Below are 16,995 nucleotides of genomic sequence, written 5' to 3'. Positions count from 1 at the left end.
AACGAAAAGAAGGAGAAGAAGGAGAAGAGAATAAACTTCCAAAAGAAGAAGAAGGGTGGAGGCTATATAGTCACATGGGATAGTGATGGCTTATCGGATAGTGATGACTCTAGTGATGATGGCAAGAAGTCTATCAAGAGAGCACTAGCAAGCATCGCCATCAACAACAAGCCCTCCATCTTCGACACTTCATCAACATGCCCCATGGCAAAGCCTACCAAGGTAAAATATGATGAGAGTGACGATGAATGTGAAAGTGATGCTTGTAGGAGTGATGATGAGGATGAGGAGTACTCCAAGGAGGAGCTCTTGGACATGTGTGAGCAAGTGCATGCTTGCAATGAGATGAAGAGAAAGGAGTGCAAAGAATTGCGCAAGAAAGTACAATTTCTTGAGCAATCCTTTGATGAGCTCAATGCCACTCATGAGGGGCTAGTGGATGCCCATGAGAAGCTTGGCAAAGCTCACTCTAAGCTTGAAAAGGCTCACTCCTCTCTCATTGAGCAAGTCAAGAAGGAGGAAGCCAAGAAGGAGCAAGTGATAGTAACATATGATGTGGGACTAACATGTGATCTTATTGATGAATCTTTTCATGAACCCATTATTGTTGCTCCTACTAACACTTCTTGTAGCACAATCATTACTACTCCACCTATGAATAATACATCACTAATGGTGGAAAATGAGAACCTCAAGAAGGAGGTGAATGGGCTCACTCGTGCCTTAGGCAATGCCTATGGTGGAGATGCTCGCTTGCTAAAGTGCTTGGGTAGCCAAAGGTTTTCTCTCAACAAAGAGAGATTAGGCTATACCCCCAAGAAAGGCAAGGCGGCCTTTGTCACTTCCAAAGCTAGCTTTGTGAAGGGCAATGGTCGGTTTTGCAATAGATGCAAGCAAGTTGGGCATATAGAGCAAAATTGCAAGACTAACAAGAACAAGCTACCTAATGTATCATCAATCATATTTGATTCTTGTTATATGCTTTATAAGGGTGCCAATGGTGTGAAGGCTAAGTTCATTGGTACACCGATTATGGGCCCAAAGAAGAAAGCCATTTGGGTACCAAAGACCTTGGTGACTAACCTACAAGGACTCAAGCAAGTTTGGGTACCTAAAAAGAATTGATCTTCTTTTATAGGTAAATTATAAAGCCGAAGGAAGGCATTGGGTGCTTGATAGTGGGTGCACACAACATATGACCGGTGATTCAAGAATGTTCAATTCAATCAATGAAAGCAAGAGCAATGGGATTGATAGTATCACATTTGGTGACAATAGCAAAAGCAAGGTCAAAGGGCTTGGTAAGATTACGATATCCAATGATTTGAGCATTTCCAATGTGCTACTAGTAGAGAGCTTGAATTTCAACCTATTGTCGGTAGCTCAATTGTGTGATCTTGGTTTCAAGTGCATATTTGGTGTGGATGATGTAGAGATCATAAGTGTAGATGGCTCTAACTTGATATTCAAAGGATTTAGATATGAGAATCTATACTTGGTTGATTTCAATGCTAGAGAAGCTCAATTATCAACATGTTTGATCACTAAGTCTAGCATGGGTTGGTTATGGCATAGAAGGCTTAGTCATGTTGGAATAAAACAATTGAACAAGTTGATCAAGTATGACTTAGAGGCTTAAAAGATGTCACATTTGAAAAGGATAAGCTATATAGTGCATGTCAAGCCAGAAAGCAAGTTGGTAATACACATCCTAAGAAGAGCATGATGAGTACATCTAAGGCATTTGAATTGATGCATATGGACTTGTTTAGACCAACCACATACACTAGCATTGGTGGAAACAAATATAGATTTGTGATTGTGGATGATTTCACTAGATACACATGGGTGTTCTTTCTTGTTGATAAGAGTGATGTGTTTGCAACATTCAAATCATTTGTCAAAGGCATTCACAATAAGTTTGAAACAACAATCAAGAAAGTTAGAAGTGACAATGGTAGTGAATTCAAGAACACTAAAATTGATGAGTTGTGTGATGAATTTGGAATTAGACATCAATTCTCGGCCAAGTATACTCCTCAATCAAATGGGCTAATTGAAAGAAAGAATAGAACCTTGATTGATATGGCAAGATCAATGTTGAGTGAGTACAATGTGAGTCATTCATTTTGGGCCGAAGTAATCAACACGGCTTGCTATTATAGCAACCGACTCTATTGTCACTCCATGATGGAGAAGACACCCTATGAGCTATTGAATAGAAGAAAGCCCAACAAAGCATACTTTCGGGTTTTGGATGTAAATGCTATATATTGAAGAAAGGCACTAGATTAAGCAAGTTTGAAAAGAAATGTGATGAAAGTTTCTTGCTTGGTTACTCCACTACTAGCAAGGCTTATAGAGTTTGGAATTTGGCTAGTGGTACTCTTAAGGAGGTTCATGATGTGGAATTTGATGAAACAAATGGTTCCCAAGAGGAAGATAAGAATCTAGATGATGTAAGAGGCACTTAATTGGTCAATGCAATGAAGAACATGGACATTGGTGATATAAGGCCTAGAGAGGTGATTGATATTGAAGATGACAAGAATCAAGTGCTCTCTAACTCAAATATGCAAGCAAGTGGTTCTCATGATCAAATCCAAGCAAGCACTAGTAATGGCAATGTGCAAGATCAACAAATGGCTAGTTCATCATCTCAATCAAGTGATCAATCAAATGCTAGCAATCAAGTGCAAGTGCTTCAACCAACCAATGTTGCAAGAGATCATCCATTGGACACCATTATTGGTGATATTTCAAGAGGTGTGCAAACAAGATCAAGATTGGCATCATTTTGTGAGCACTTCTCATTTGTGTCATCCATTGAGCCTAAGAAGATAGATGAAGCTTTGAATGATGTTGATTGGGTCAATGCTATGCATGAAGAGCTAAACAACTTCACAAGAAACCAAGTATGAGAGTTAGTTGAGAGGTCTAAGGGTCATAATGTGATTGGAACTAAGTGAGTCTTTTGGAACAAGCAAGATCAAGATGGGATAGTGATAAGGAACAAAGCAAGATTAGTGGCTCAAGGTTACACTCAAGTTGAAGGTCTTGACTTTGGAGAAACATATGCCTCGGTTGCAAGATTAGAAGCGATTAGGATCTTGTTAGCTTATGCTTATGCCCACAACATTAAGTTGTATCAAATGGATGTGAAGAGTGCATTTCTAAATGGGTATATCAATGAGCTTGTGTATGTTGAGCAACCTCCCGGTTTTAAAGATGAAAAGAAACCCAACCATGTTTACAAGTTGAGAAAGGCTTTGTATGGATTGAAACAAGCACCAAGAGCATGGTATGAGAGATTGAGGGATTTCCTACTCTCTAAAGGATTCAAGATGGGAAAGGTTGACACCACTCTCTTCACCAAGAAGCTTGGGAATGACTTGTTTGTAATGCAAATCTATGTTGATGATATCATCTTTGGGTCAACAAATCAAGAATTTTGTGAGGAGTTTGGCAAGATGATGGCAAGTGAGTTTGAGATGTCTATGATTGGAGAACTTAGTTACTTCCTTGGTCTTTAAATCAAGCAAATGAAGAATGACACATTTGTTAGTCAAGGCAAGTATATCAAGGACATGCTCAAGAAGTTTGAAATGGATGAGAGCAAAGCTATTAGTACACCAATGGGGACAAGTGGAAGCTTAGATAGTGATGCTAGTGGCAACATGATGGATCAAAAGATGTATTGGTCTATGATTGGAAGCCTACTCTATATGACCGCATCAAGGCCGGATGTGATGTTTAGTGTATGCATGTGTGCTAGATTTCAAGCCTCACCAAGAGAAAGTCATTTGAAGGCAATTAAGAAAATATTGAGGTACTTAAAGCATACACAACATGTTGGATTATGGTATCCCAAAGGAGCAAGATTTGAGTTGATTGGATATTCAGATTTCGATTATGCGGGATGCAAAGTTGAGAGAAAGAGCACAACGGGCACATGTCAACTATTGGGAAGATCACTTGTATCTTGGTCATCAAAGAAGCAAAATAGTGTAGCACTTTCAACCGCCGAAGCAGAGTACATTTTGGCCGGTAGTTGTTGTGCACAATTACTTTGGATGACTTTGGAATCAAATTCAAGCAAGTGCCATTGCTATGTGACAATGAAAGTGCCGTAAAGCTCACCAATAACCCGGTTCAACACTCAAGAACAAAGCATATAGATGTCCGTCATCACTTCATAAGAGATCACCAACAAAAAGGAGACATTTGCATAGAGAGTGTGGGCACCGAAGATCAACTTGCCGACATATTCACTAAGCCACTTGATGAGAAGAGGTTTTGCAAGCTAAGAAATGAATTGAACATACTTGACTTCTCCAATATGTGTTGATGCACCCCATTATATGACATGCCTCTCCTTCGAGCAAAGCAAGGTAAAGTTGATTGACATGTCATCCATTCATTACTAAGGACTTGTTTAGTGCATCTAGTCATTCCTATCATGTCCTAGGCTTATTCATGAAAATCAAATGAATTTGATGCTTATATGGTACCACTATTGCTTGTATGTTTGAAATGATCTAGTGGTAGCATATGACATGTTTGTGGGCTTGTAAACCTAGTGTGTGATTTAGAAAATGAGCTATAAGTATTTAACTCAACATGGTACAAGATAACCCTTATTTGGAGGTGTGAAGAAGCTTGTCCTTGGATCAAACCGAGTTAAATATCTTTTGCAAGTAATCTAGATTGAACCAAATTGGGAAAATGATCCTCATTTCACATGATTTCACCTCAACCTATCGATAATTTGAGCTCACCTTTTGTGCTAATTGTTGACAAAGGAGGAGAGAAACAAAGATATGAGTGATAGGGGAATATTGGACATAAGGGGAGAGATATGCTAAAGGAAAGGGATCAATTAAAATTTTGAGCACACAAGTAGGGAGAGCAAGCTCATAAACTTGTATGATACATTTGAATGAACATTTCATATATTTGCTCGCATGGTACAAATTCTAAGTTTCAACATCTATGCTTGTGTGGTGTATGCTAGTTATAGGTTTGAATGATGAAATGAAAAACTAGCATGCATAGGCTAAAGGTAACTAGACTCATGCTCACATTATGAAAACTAGACCCTTGCTTTTAATATTGATCTAATGGGGGTATTCTAGTTTTTATGTATGTCTAGTTACTAATGATGCTAAGGATGGTATATTGGTGCACTCCGATTGGTATCACGCTTTAAAGGTCCATCTCTTATACCTTAGCATCACTTGGTAGAAATTGACTCCTATATTTCCTATCTAAGCTTATATGCAAGCTACAATCCAAACTCTTAGCACATATGTAGGGGGAGCAGTTACTACCATTTAGAGTTCATGAAACTTGTCCATATCCTTTACACATGGTAAATATGCTTGGGCAAGCAACATGGATTCAAATAAACTTTAATTTATATCTTTATATAAGGGTTGTCATCAATTACCAAAAAGGGAGAGATTGAAAGCTCTAGTTTGGTTTTGGTTAATTGATGAAACCCTAAGTGCTAACCTAGTGTATCAAGATGATTATGAGATAGGTAGCACTACTCCAAGTGATGAAGCAATGGCGAAGATCATGACAATGGTGATGGTCAAATGCTTAAACTTGGAAAAGAAGAAAGAGAAAAATAAAAGGCTCAAGGCAAAGGTATAAAATGTAGGAGCTATTTTGTTTTAGTGATCAAGACACTTAGTGAGTGTGATCACATTTAGGATAGATAGTCGTACTATTAAGAGGAGTGAAACTCGTATCAGAATACGGTTATCAAAGTGCCACTAGATGCTCTAACTCATTGCATATACATTTAGGATCTAGTGGAGTGCTAACACCCTTGAAAATATTTGTGAAAACATGCTAACACTTGTGTACAAGGTGATACACTTGGTGGTGTTGGCACATCTACAAAGGAGGTGGTGTTTGTAGGGATTCGGCGCTTTCGAGAAAATGAAATGCCTATTTTCTATTACGCTGGATGCAAAATTCTTGGTGGTTGCCACATTTGAGCAAGGGTGAAGAAGTTAGAGTTGAAATAGAGTTGGTCAAAATGATGCTGGCGTCGGTCTACTGACCGGACGCTGGGTCACTCAGCGACCGGACGCTGAAAGGCTACGTCTGGTTGAGCTGTCAGAAGGCACAGTGGCTAGGGTATTGCACCGGACGCTGGTCTGTGTTCGGTCAAGGTGGACCGGACGTGTCCGGTCGAAAAAATATGCCTCGGGGAGCTTACTGGAAACGACCGGACGCTGGGGCTTCAGCGTCCGGTCAGTTTTACCGGAGCGTCCGGTCAGCTTCGTAGCCGTTGAAATCTGACGAACAGCGTTTGAAGCTGGTGACGCGTGGCGTCCATCGGGCGACCGGACGCTGAGGGCCAGCGTCCAGTCAGTATGACCGGAGCGTCCGGTCAGAGCGCGTTTTTGCCCAGTGAAGGAGTATAACAGCTCTATTTGATGGGGGTTCTATTTATAGCCCCATGGTCGGCTCAAGGGAGTACTCTTGTATATTTTCATTGACATAACAATCTTGTGAGCTTAACCAAAGTCCTCCCACTCATCTCCATCATTGATCCATCATCATTGTGAGATTGGGAGAGAATCCAAGTGTATTGCTTGAGTGATTGTATCTAGTGGCACTTGGTATTTGTGTTGCGCTGTGGATTTCGCTTGTTTCTCTTAGTGGTTGCCACCACCTAGACGATTGGAGCAGTGGTGGAGGATCGGCACGAGTCGGTGTTTCTCTTGGTGGTTGATAAACACGTGAACCTCGGGAGAAAAATCGGTTGTCTCTTGTCATTTGCATTCTCCCGGTGATTGGCTTGATCTTCATCTTGTGATTGGTTCATCAACTACACGGCGGTATAATCACCCTACTTGCTTGTTTACATTCTTACAAACTAGTTGATACAAGCTCTTTAGTGTAATTAGAATTGAGAGCTTGCTTTGTTATTTACATTCATCTAGTTGAGCTCTTTAGACTAGTAAGTTTGTGTGCCTTATTTAACATTGCAACTAGAAGTGTCGGATAGGTGGCTTGCAACCCTTGTAGAGCTAGAGCAAGTTTGCATTACGCTATTTGTCATACTAATCAAATTGCTCTAGTTGATTTATAGATTTTTAAATAGGCTATTCACCCCCCCTCTAGCCATACTAGGACCTTTCAGTCGAGGCCAACCAATGCCGTCAAACAGCGGAAGTAATAGACTGCTACATTTTGGAACGGATCCTCACTTTCAATGGTATTTTACGGACCGGTAAACTTTCCTATGGTATTTTCCAAATGTCACGAACTTTCGATGCTATGGAATCTATTTTCTCTATTTGAATTTGAAATGGCCCCAGTTCGGCAGCGAAATTTACCCTCGAAAATAGTAGCAGTAATTTTCCAAATGTCACGATCTTTCAATGCTATAGAACCAATTTTCCCATCATACATGTGTGTATCTATATCTATGCAACCCTGCTATTTGAATTTGAAATGACCCCAGCTCGGACAGATCTAGCGCGGGTGCCGGGGGCTCAAGCCCCCCTACATTTGCAACCTTGATACACTAATAATTGGATCATCTTGCTCTTCTCATCATCTAAATTAGTAGCAGCGGAAAATTCCCTAAAAAATAGTAGCACTATTTCACTTTCGATTCAGTGTTGTTTGGCCATCTCACTGTGATACTATGGCCCTGTTCGCTGGGAGGAATTTAGAGGAATCTGGAGGAATTTGTGAGAGAGTGAACAGTGGCAGTTCGGCGGGTAAGAAAATCAGCCGGATTCACTGTGCACGGCTGATTTTCACTGTTCACTCTCTCACAAATTCCTCCAGATTTATCCAGATTCCTCCAAATTTCTCCCAGCGAACAGGGCCATAGTATCACAGTGAGATCATACTTTGTATCTGTCTATGCAAGTATCTATCTATGCAACCCTGCTGTTTGAAATGACCCTTGTAAGGTGCCAGAAGCCATTTCATTACATTCCCTTAAGTATATACAAATGTTGAAGATCTTTTTTTTTTTTGAAAGATCCGGCACATAGCCGGCATATATTAATAAGAAGAAAAGATAATTACATGCGCAAGCAGCGCAAATAGCTTCCCAAGTTTGACAGAACGGACTACTCATACTCGGGGTACAACCAGAGGCCATAACAACTTGGCCTCCAAAAGCACCGAGTGTTGAAGATCTGATTTCTCTTTCGTTCTATGTTATATCGTCGACGGAGAAAACTTGACTGAAAGTCTAAAATATAGCATCGCCATATAATATAAATGGTCTCAAGTTGAGACAATATATTAACAAGTAATAAAGCCTCCAAATACAAAATAAAAAACGCCAAAAGAAAAATGCATATGGGATTGCGCATTTGCAACCCTGATCCACTAATACTCAGCTAAATCTAGTAGCGAGAAATAGTACCAGCGGAAATATTATTTGCAAGTATTTTGGCACTCTAAATATAATGAGACAGCTGACTGAGGCATGGTGGTGATGAGTTGAAACTTCAGGCCACCTTGGCCTCCGTGGCTCTGGCATTGCCTGGCACAGCCATGCCGCGCTCCTCGTCGTCCTCGTCCCACTCGCCGCACACGACGCTGCGCACGAACTCCATGAACTGCGGGAAGTGGTCGGGCGAGAAGAACTCGGCGCCCATGCGCTGGTACGTGAAGTGGCAGGGCCGCATGAGCTCGGTGGTGAGGATGTTGCTGCGGATGCGCGAGAAGCTGCTGGTGTGCGTCATGACGAGCGACGCGTTCTCGCCGGCGATGCGCGCGCCGTGGCGGCGGCACGCGTTCTTCATCTGCACCAGCAGCGTGTCCGGGCTGGACCCCGTGCTGTGGTGCTGCTTGTTCATGCACACGTCCATCCCGGGCACCACCATGGTGCAGCCGTGGCGCGCGAACATCTTGGCCACGGGGCTGTACCCGTTCTTCTGGTTGCTCTTGTAGAATCCCGCCGCCGCCTCGGCGGGGCGCGACCGCGCCCCGTGCCACCAGTGCATGAACGGGATCTTGGCCGACAGCTCCACGGGCTTGCCTCCGAACACGGCGTTGGCCGTGCCCAGGACGCGGTCGCCGTGCCCCACCAGCTGCCCGGCGTACCACGACAGGAAGAAGTCGCCGTAGGTAGTCTCCCAGGAGCCGCCGCGCTCCCTGAAGAAGCCGCACGAGTCCGGCGAGTCGTGGTACCGCGGCGCGTCGTGCGGCCCCGCCAGACCCCACATCGCGTGGCCTTCCTCCACGGCGTGCTGCCGCAGCTGCTGGAGCATGTACTTGTCGTAGCACTGGAACTCGCCCATCCCCGTGAACTTGCGGGCGTCGCTCCCCGGCGGGTACGACGGGTACCGGAGCACGCCGTGCGCGCCGAGCCCTACCGTCACGTCCTGCAGCGCAACGAGAAGCGCGTGTCCGTGAAACACTGGCCACGCATGCATATGCATGCAATGCAACAACCAACGGAATGCATGTATGTTACGGTGATGGTGGAGTCGAAGAAGTCGTCGAACGCGACGGCGAAGCTGCGGAAGAAGGCCTCGTAGAGCTGGAGCGGGGACTTGCCGTGGAGCACGGGGAGGTCGTCGATGGCGAAGGAGAGGCACCCGTCGTGTCGGCCCCCGGATCGGTCGGTGAAGAAGATCTCGGGGTCGTCGGCGGCGACGCCGCTGACCCAGGAAGGCAGCGTGGGGACGCCGGCGCCGGGCGTGCCGTGGGTGCGGAGCGACACGCGGAGGCTGAGGCCCTCGGCGCGCACCATGTCCGCCACGGCCTGGTACCCGGCCCAGCTGAACCTGTCGGGGGACTCGGGCTGCGCCACCGACCAGAACACCGGCAGCTCCACGCCGTCCGCGCCCAGCAGCCGGACCGCCCGGATCCCCGCCGCGATCGCCGCCGCGCTGTTCACCGTCGCGCCGTCCGTGACGGAGTCGATGGGCAGGCCCACGAACAGCCTCGCCGGGGCCGGGTCGTCCACCTCGTGGCTCTTGCTGCTGTGCTCGCCGGCGCCGAAGAAGCGGCCGACGAGCCCGGCGGCCCTGAGGTCCCTGCTAGCGCTGCAGCCACCATGCCGCGCCGGTGGGAACGCGACCCTGTTCAGCGTGCGTGCAGCACCCGGGCCCCGGGTGCCCTGCGGTCGGCGCGTCGCTGACGCCGACGCCACCTGCGTCATCATCATCGCCGGCACGGTCTCCATGGCGATCGACCAAGCTGTCCGGCGGACAGAATGTCTGTACGTGCGTGCGTGCGCGCGCTGCACGAGCCAAGGCAGAAGGAGGGCGAGAAGGGGACGTGTCGCGGAACGCTCGCTGGCCGGCTCGGTTGCTTTTTGCGTCCCCTGGCGAGTATTTATGGGTGGCCGGAAATGGACGGGGGAAAGGGAAAGGGGTGGCCGCGGCGCGCGCGTTGGCAGCCGCAGAGCTCGGCGTGGACGTGCGTGCGTCATGGTGAGGTGGGCCCCCGCGCTCCGGGGTCCGGTGGCTTTAAGCCGGCCGGCTGACTTATTCTGACACTCACAGAAGCACTGTTTACGTCCTGTTAGAACAGTATTTTTCTCTCACAACAATCAGCCGGAACAGTATTTTTCAGTCCTGTCGAACAAGCTCCATTGCCTTGTTCGATGTTCGGCGACACAGCCGACGGACGATTCAGGGCGTTTTGGCGCGTATGATTAGCGCGGTTTTTTCCTCTCTTTTGTGGATTATTACATATAACAGGAGATTCGCGATTGGAAGTGAGATGAAGCCACTAAACATACGATGCGACTGTAATCCATCACGTAATGTTTATTTTTCTTCTTTTATTTAGAACATTGCAAGCTTTTTCTAGCCATGAAACTCTTTTTTCTATTATTATACTGGAACAAATATAAGTATGTTTCAGAAAAAATGGATATAAATTTCTGCCGTAAAACGGGCGAGTAAAAATGTCCGGTGCTGCTACTCCCTTCGTTATTTTACATATTTTATTAGCTTTGTTCTATGCCAAACATTTCTAGCTTTAAACATTAATTTATATAATATATGTAGTTTTACAAATGTGAATTGTATTTTATGAAAATATTGCTTCTAGTGATTCAAAAATACGAATCTTATGTTGGTAACTACTCTACAAATTTTTAACTGTGAACCTACTTGGGACGTGTTATGTTACTGGTATTGTTACGCATAAATTCATGCCCGTAGCAAGACTGTCTATGCCAGATTACACACTATGGGTGTGTTTGGGGGCCGGAAGAGTCGTTGTCATTTTTAAGTAGCTACCAATTGTGGATCCTCTAAAACGGCTCTAGCTTTTCCATTTTTACTGAAAAGTGGTTTTCTCCTTCTACTAAACCGTTTGGTAGGGCTCCTCCGAAAGAGTTGGAGCCGCCAGAGAGAAGCCCTACCATACAAACCCTATATATAAAGATACAAATGACTCGGGACATGGAATTGTATATGTGATCGATGATTTCTACCTAGATCCAATCTGTTGCACGCACGTGCTCTTGCACAGTCGCTCTAAAGAATGTAATTTTAGATGCATTTTTAGTTAACACCTCTAAAGTTTAACCAAATATATACGTAAAAATATTTCATATTATATTATTTATTTATAGTTAAAATACCTCAAGATCTTTAGTGAACGGAGGGATTTATCCAATTCCAGCTACACTGAATTCAGCTTGTACGGTTCAAGACTTTACGAAGAACTGGGCTGCAGCCCACCATGCATATCTTTCGTACGAGCTAGTTCTAAGCATATGATTCTATATTCTAGATACGGAAATTGCTAGAGATAGAAAATCCAATATTCTAAGCAGCGGCGAATCTAGACTAAACTGCTGTCGGGGTCACACAGATTCATGAACTCAATTTAATGGGGTCGTAGCTAGCCGGAATACGCGGGGTTCCACTGATTCGTACAAAGTTATCGGGGTCGCATAACCCCGACACATATGCACGGGCTTCGCCGCTGATTCTAAGTACCATTCTTTTCGGTTATTTGGAATGAATGTTAAGGTGTACATGCACGATGTCATTTTATCCTTGTTACACAATTTGAGATATCATTTTATTCTAGGTGTCATTACTGATGGTGGTGTTAAGGTATGGAAGATAAGCACGCATGACAATCTCGCTGATATGCCGACAAAGTTTGTTTCCGGAGCTAATAAGCTATGCTAAAGCTTAGTTGATATTAAAGTTTAAATCCTAGTGACTTTTGAAGTTGGTGATTATTTATTATTGAAGTGAGTTGTTGATGATGCTTCACTGGGTACAAGATGGAGTTTGTTAGAGCACGGTCCGAATTCTAATGTAGTAGTGTGTAGACGCCTGTATGGCGTGCGGTTTGGGTTACGTGACTAGTAGACTCGTTTCCATGTTTTAATGTAGTCAGTTTTGTTGGTCCTCTTATATACACCTTTTGTAAACTGCACGGGAATAGAAGACTACTCATCTCATTTCCTATATTTTGTAAGCACACCTCATATAACGAAGATCGTCGATCCATGCCAGTGGTTTTTTCTTAGGTTTTTCGTTGTAAGATTTTTTTTCCACGTAATAATCTTTTTTCTCATGTTCAACCTCGATTCTCATCACTTCCTAACACACACTTCAAATCGAGATGAAACTTGGTGGTGGAGCCGTGTTGAATTAAAGGAGTGTGCGAGAGTAGGCGACATAAGAGGAAGCACGGATCGGCTCTATTCACCGTACAGTAGACTAGTACAGTACGAGTAGTTGATTTATTTACTCAGTTCTGCTGCCCGGAAGCACAGTGCGTCCTCGTGACCGGCAGCCGGCGGCAACAACACGTGCGAGGCGAGCAGAGCGAGCTGCGAAACCAACCAAACAACCCACGAGAAACGCATGCCGTCACTAGCTAGTTCGTTCGTCGCCGTCGACGACGTACGGCTGATCGAAGGAGCTCCCGCATGCACGCGCGCGTCTCAGACCTCGCCGGACTTGGCGAACCGCCCCTTGATCCGCATCCGGCCGTCGGCGCGGGCCTTGCGCGACTCGTACCGGATCTGCTTGTCGAACCTGCAACGTGCGAGAGCAGCGAGCGACATGCATGAGAAAGGTGCCGACACGCGTGGCGACGACGACGGCTCGATCGCTCACCTCCTGTTCTTCCGCTTCTCCTTGTAGCGCGAGATCACCGTGCCGCGGTCGGGGTAGGCCACGTCGTAGCCGCCCTTCTTCTCCATCACCAGCTCCGGCACCGGCACCAGCACCGCCGGCGCCGGCGCCGTCGTGGCCGGCTGTGGCCGCGGGGCTGTCTCCGCGTCTGGCTTCCCGCTGTTGTCGACGTCGGCGGTGCCGCCGCCGCCAACCCCGCCGTGGCTGAGGGTGACGACGCTGGTGGGGCAGATCTCTGACATCTCCACGAACGTGGACAGGCACGGCTCGGTCGGTGCCGGCGCCGGCGCCGGAGCCAGAGCAGCGTGCTCGCGCGCCTCCTCCTCCTCCGTCCGGCACGCGTGGACGTCGCAGCCGGTCGCGATCCACGATTCCTGCTCCTGTGACCAAACGAAACTACTGCAACTGAGGAGACGGCTGATCAAGCTGATTCTTTCCGTTTTAGCCCTGCTACTACCTACTACATCTACTCAAAACCTGAAATATCTTCTTGCCTTTGCAATTGCAACGTTGTACTGAAAGGGTTTGTTGGCAACTCACATTAAAACCAGAGTTCATAGACCGTACACTTGTTTGTTGGACGCAGTTAAGGTGGTGTTTGGTTGTTTCTCCTAAATTTTAGTCATTGTCCCATCGAATATTTGATACATGCATGAGTATTAAATATAGACTAATTACAAAACTAATTGCATAGTTTGCGACTAATTTACGAGATGAATCTTTTAAGTCTAATTAGTTCATGATTTGACAATGTGGTGCTACGGTAACATGCGCTAATGACAAATTAATTATGCTTAAAAAATCCGTCTCATGGAGTACTGACGGATTATGTAATTTATTTTTTTTACTAGTATTCGAACACTACGTGCAATATCCTCCCGATACACCTCCTAAATTTTAGTACACTACGTGCAATATTCTCCCGATACACCTCCTAAATTTTAGTCACCGGGTCCAAACACCACTTATACCTATGTCCCATAATGGTCACTGTTCATGTCGTTGCATGGAAATTTAATGGGGTCCTATTGGCTAGTTTCACGGCTCAGACAGTCGGCAACTTTCATGGTGGTTTTAAAATGGTTTCAGGTGTTTGAATTTTTAGAAAATTTCAGACATAATCTTACACGGTCAAAAGGACAACTCAAGAGACAATTCACTTTTTCCCCTACTATCCTTATGTTCCCTTGGTTTATAAGTCGTACTTTTTCAGCTGACAAACATTATTTTTCTCTCACGACAAATCAGACAACGGTACGTCTAGCCATGGCTTATCAGCTAAGCAAACAGGGCATATATATAGCCAATTAAACAACATCGACAAAATTGCAAGGTTGATAGGATCCATTCGGTTTAGTTTGGGGTTAATAAATCAGAGTTAGTAGATAGATACTGTAGCGTACAGTGGTGCGTAGAGAAGTGACTGAACAGTGAACACTGAACCAAACCTCAGTGGAAGGCACAGCTGCGATGGTTGCTGCATCATGCCAGGCGGCGTCAGCGTCGAGAACCCCGAAGTCGGCGTGTCCAATGGCAAGCTCCGGCGACGCCCATGGAGGCAGCTGCTCGCCGTCAGCCGGCTCCATCTCTGCGCAAGCCGCCGCCACCGCTGCCTCCAACTTGGCGAGCTCACCCAGCTGCCGGATGACCTCGTCAGCCATCTCACCGCTGGAACTCCGGTTCTAGCTCACCAGTCACCAAATCAAGACAACCATTAGAGAAGAGGAAAAATAGTTTTTTTTGTTCGTTCTTTTTGCCCGACAATGAGCCGTGGCTGTTGTAGCAGGCGGTGGCAGCATCGGCAGTACCGTACCTTTGGGGACAGCGGCGTGAGGAGCGGCTGGAGGCCGTGGCAAGATGTGGTGGGAACGATCACGTCCTCCAGGCGGAGCACCTGGGGCTCCTCCCAGGCGGAGGCGGGCCACCACGCGCCTTCCCCGGCAGCAGCCGCCGCCGCCTTCTCGTCGTACCCGGCGACGCCGAGGATGGCCGCGAGCTCGGCGATCGAGGGGCATCCGGCGTACCCTTCCACGGCGCCACGGTCGTGGTGGAGAGGCTGCGGGTCGCCGCCGTCCCGGTGCCGCCCCTCCTCCTTCGACCCAAAGTGGCAGTTGGTGCAGAGGAAGCTGCCGCCTGCGGTGGCGGTGGCGGTGGCGGTGGCGGCGGTGGCGCGGCAGCCGGTGCAGAGCGGCGCCCGGACGTGGCAGGAGGACACGGCGTTGGCACCGTGCACGTGGCGGTCGCACGGCAGGCACAGCATCGCGGAGTCGGCCCGGCAGTACACGACCGCCGGCAGGCTCGTGCAGGATTCGCACGCCGGCGCCGGCGCCTCCTTGCCGCTGGCTGCGTCCGCGGCGGACATGGGTTCCACTTGCGACAAGACCCGGGGGAATCTGGTTGAGAGGAGGAATGCGAGCGCGATTTGCAGTGAGGAGGCACAGGATTGATGGCGCGAAAGGGAGAGATGCCGATCGAGACGTTACAGCTCGCACGATCACCCTCACTCGTCGCTACTCTCTTCACATGACTCTTGTAGTCTCGTGTCGCCCGACGGTGCGAGTGCAAGGCCTCTATGATTGATGGGATCCATGCCTAGCAAAACTACAAACATTCATGCCTCGTTTGGTAGGATTTCACTTCACTAGTGAAGTTATTTTTTTTTACTTCAGCTCCACGAACAGTTTCACCGGTGGAGCTGAAGCGGTTTTGATAAACCATTTGGTAAAATGGCTTCCCTGTGAGAGCATGTTTTTAGGGGCCTGGAGGAGCCGGAAGAAACCACTTTTTTTTTGGCTCCATCCCACCCCAAATCACTGTGAGAGCATGTTTTTAGGGGTTTCACCAGTGAAGCTATTTCACTTTACCCCGTTTGGCAGAAAACGGCTTCAAATGGCTCCTGAAGCCGGTAAAAAAGTCTTACCAAACAGGACCTTAATAGACGCCGCGGTGGAGAAGAGAGTTGGGGGAGGTACAACACAACCTACCACGGCCGTTTGATACCAACGTGGTAGGATTGTTTGGTTCCTACTTCCAGGTCATGATACTCCACAGCAGTTTTAGACAAGTGTAGCTGGAAAACTTAAAAGTTACATTTTACCGTGGCCATGTTTAGTTTTCTTAAATTTCAGAATTTGGCACTATGCAAAAAGAAGATTTCCCATCACATTAAACTTGTGGTACATGCATGGAGTACTAAATGTTGACGAAATCAAAAACTAATTGCACAGTTTAGTTATACTTTGCGATACGAACGTTTTGAGCCTAATTAGTCAACGATTGGACAATTATTATCAAATAAAAACAAAACGCTACAGTAGCTACAGTATATGTCGAAATTTGGCGGCGCCGATTCAGCGGCCATCTAAATATGGCCCGTATCTAAGAGAATCTAGATTTTTTTTTAACTCTATACACTATATTTTTTATTGTCTAAGTTTAGTTATCAACCAAACACTTAATAATTTGGTCAAAATTGTCCGACATAAAGTGTGGCTAGCAACTAAACATCCCCTAATTATTAGGGGCTAGTAAAAATTAGTCACACGTGATCTTAACAGGAGAGCTGACAACAGTTAGGTTATTTAAGTAAAAAAATGAAATCGGTGGACGATGAGTGTTCCACCTAAACAATTTACCATTGTTAGTGCAAGGCACCATGTGCGAAGCATAGAGGGAAGATGTGAGGATGACAGAACTATCCTAAATAGAACATCAAAGATCAACTTCTTTGACTCATCCTAACTCCAAATAGTAGACGCGACTATGCGAGCACTGCATCACGGACCAGTGCTATCACCAGACTTTGTCCAAAACCCCAAAAATTACCTAAATCTTTGACTTGTTATTAGCTCATTAGTAACAGTTCTTCTTGATAGAGCCGGCC

The 16,995-nt window shown here is 46.2% G+C and overlaps 2 protein-coding genes across 2 annotated transcripts; both read right to left on the bottom strand.

Annotated features, from left to right (window-relative positions):
* Positions 1-8,323: 8,323 nt before the first annotated feature.
* LOC136533371 (inactive beta-amylase 9-like) lies at positions 8,324-10,283 on the bottom strand. The gene is made up of 2 exons (XM_066525928.1): positions 9,467-10,283; positions 8,324-9,374 (listed from the first exon to the last, which is right to left on the bottom strand). Exons 1-2 carry the CDS (start codon positions 10,178-10,180, stop codon positions 8,496-8,498), a joined length of 1,593 nt encoding a protein of 530 aa, XP_066382025.1. The 5' UTR covers positions 10,181-10,283; the 3' UTR covers positions 8,324-8,495.
* A 2,323-nt stretch (positions 10,284-12,606) lies between these two features.
* On the bottom strand, positions 12,607-15,667 carry LOC136533368 (zinc finger protein CONSTANS-LIKE 13-like). The gene is made up of 4 exons (XM_066525925.1): positions 14,926-15,667; positions 14,561-14,794; positions 13,095-13,492; positions 12,607-13,013 (listed from the first exon to the last, which is right to left on the bottom strand). Exons 1-4 carry the CDS (start codon positions 15,472-15,474, stop codon positions 12,920-12,922), a joined length of 1,275 nt encoding a protein of 424 aa, XP_066382022.1. The 5' UTR covers positions 15,475-15,667; the 3' UTR covers positions 12,607-12,919.
* Between the last annotated feature and the right edge of the window lie 1,328 nt (positions 15,668-16,995).

This window comes from Miscanthus floridulus, unplaced genomic scaffold (genome assembly GCF_019320115.1).
Source record: "Miscanthus floridulus cultivar M001 unplaced genomic scaffold, ASM1932011v1 fs_871_2, whole genome shotgun sequence".
Lineage (NCBI taxonomy): Eukaryota > Viridiplantae > Streptophyta > Magnoliopsida > Poales > Poaceae > Miscanthus > Miscanthus floridulus.
Note: the sequence above shows the minus strand (reverse complement) of the source record. Positions and strands in the feature narration are given on the sequence as shown.

What these genes read in the sequence shown, in the direction of transcription:
- LOC136533371 (XM_066525928.1), bottom strand. Translation starts at nt 10,180, where the DNA reads ATGGAGACCGTGCCGGCGATGATGATGACGCAGGTGGCGTCGGCGTCA. An exon ending in TCTTCGACTCCACCATCACC is followed by an intron (nt 9,375 to 9,466) that starts GTAACATACATG and finishes GTTGCGCTGCAG; the next exon opens with GACGTGACGGTAGGGCTCGG.
- LOC136533368 (XM_066525925.1), bottom strand. Translation starts at nt 15,474, where the DNA reads ATGTCCGCCGCGGACGCAGCCAGCGGCAAGGAGGCGCCGGCGCCGGCG. An exon ending in TCACGCCGCTGTCCCCAAAG is followed by an intron (nt 14,795 to 14,925) that starts GTACGGTACTGC and finishes CTGGTGAGCTAG; the next exon opens with AACCGGAGTTCCAGCGGTGA. An exon ending in GAGAAGCGGAAGAACAGGAG is followed by an intron (nt 13,014 to 13,094) that starts GTGAGCGATCGA and finishes CGCACGTTGCAG; the next exon opens with GTTCGACAAGCAGATCCGGT.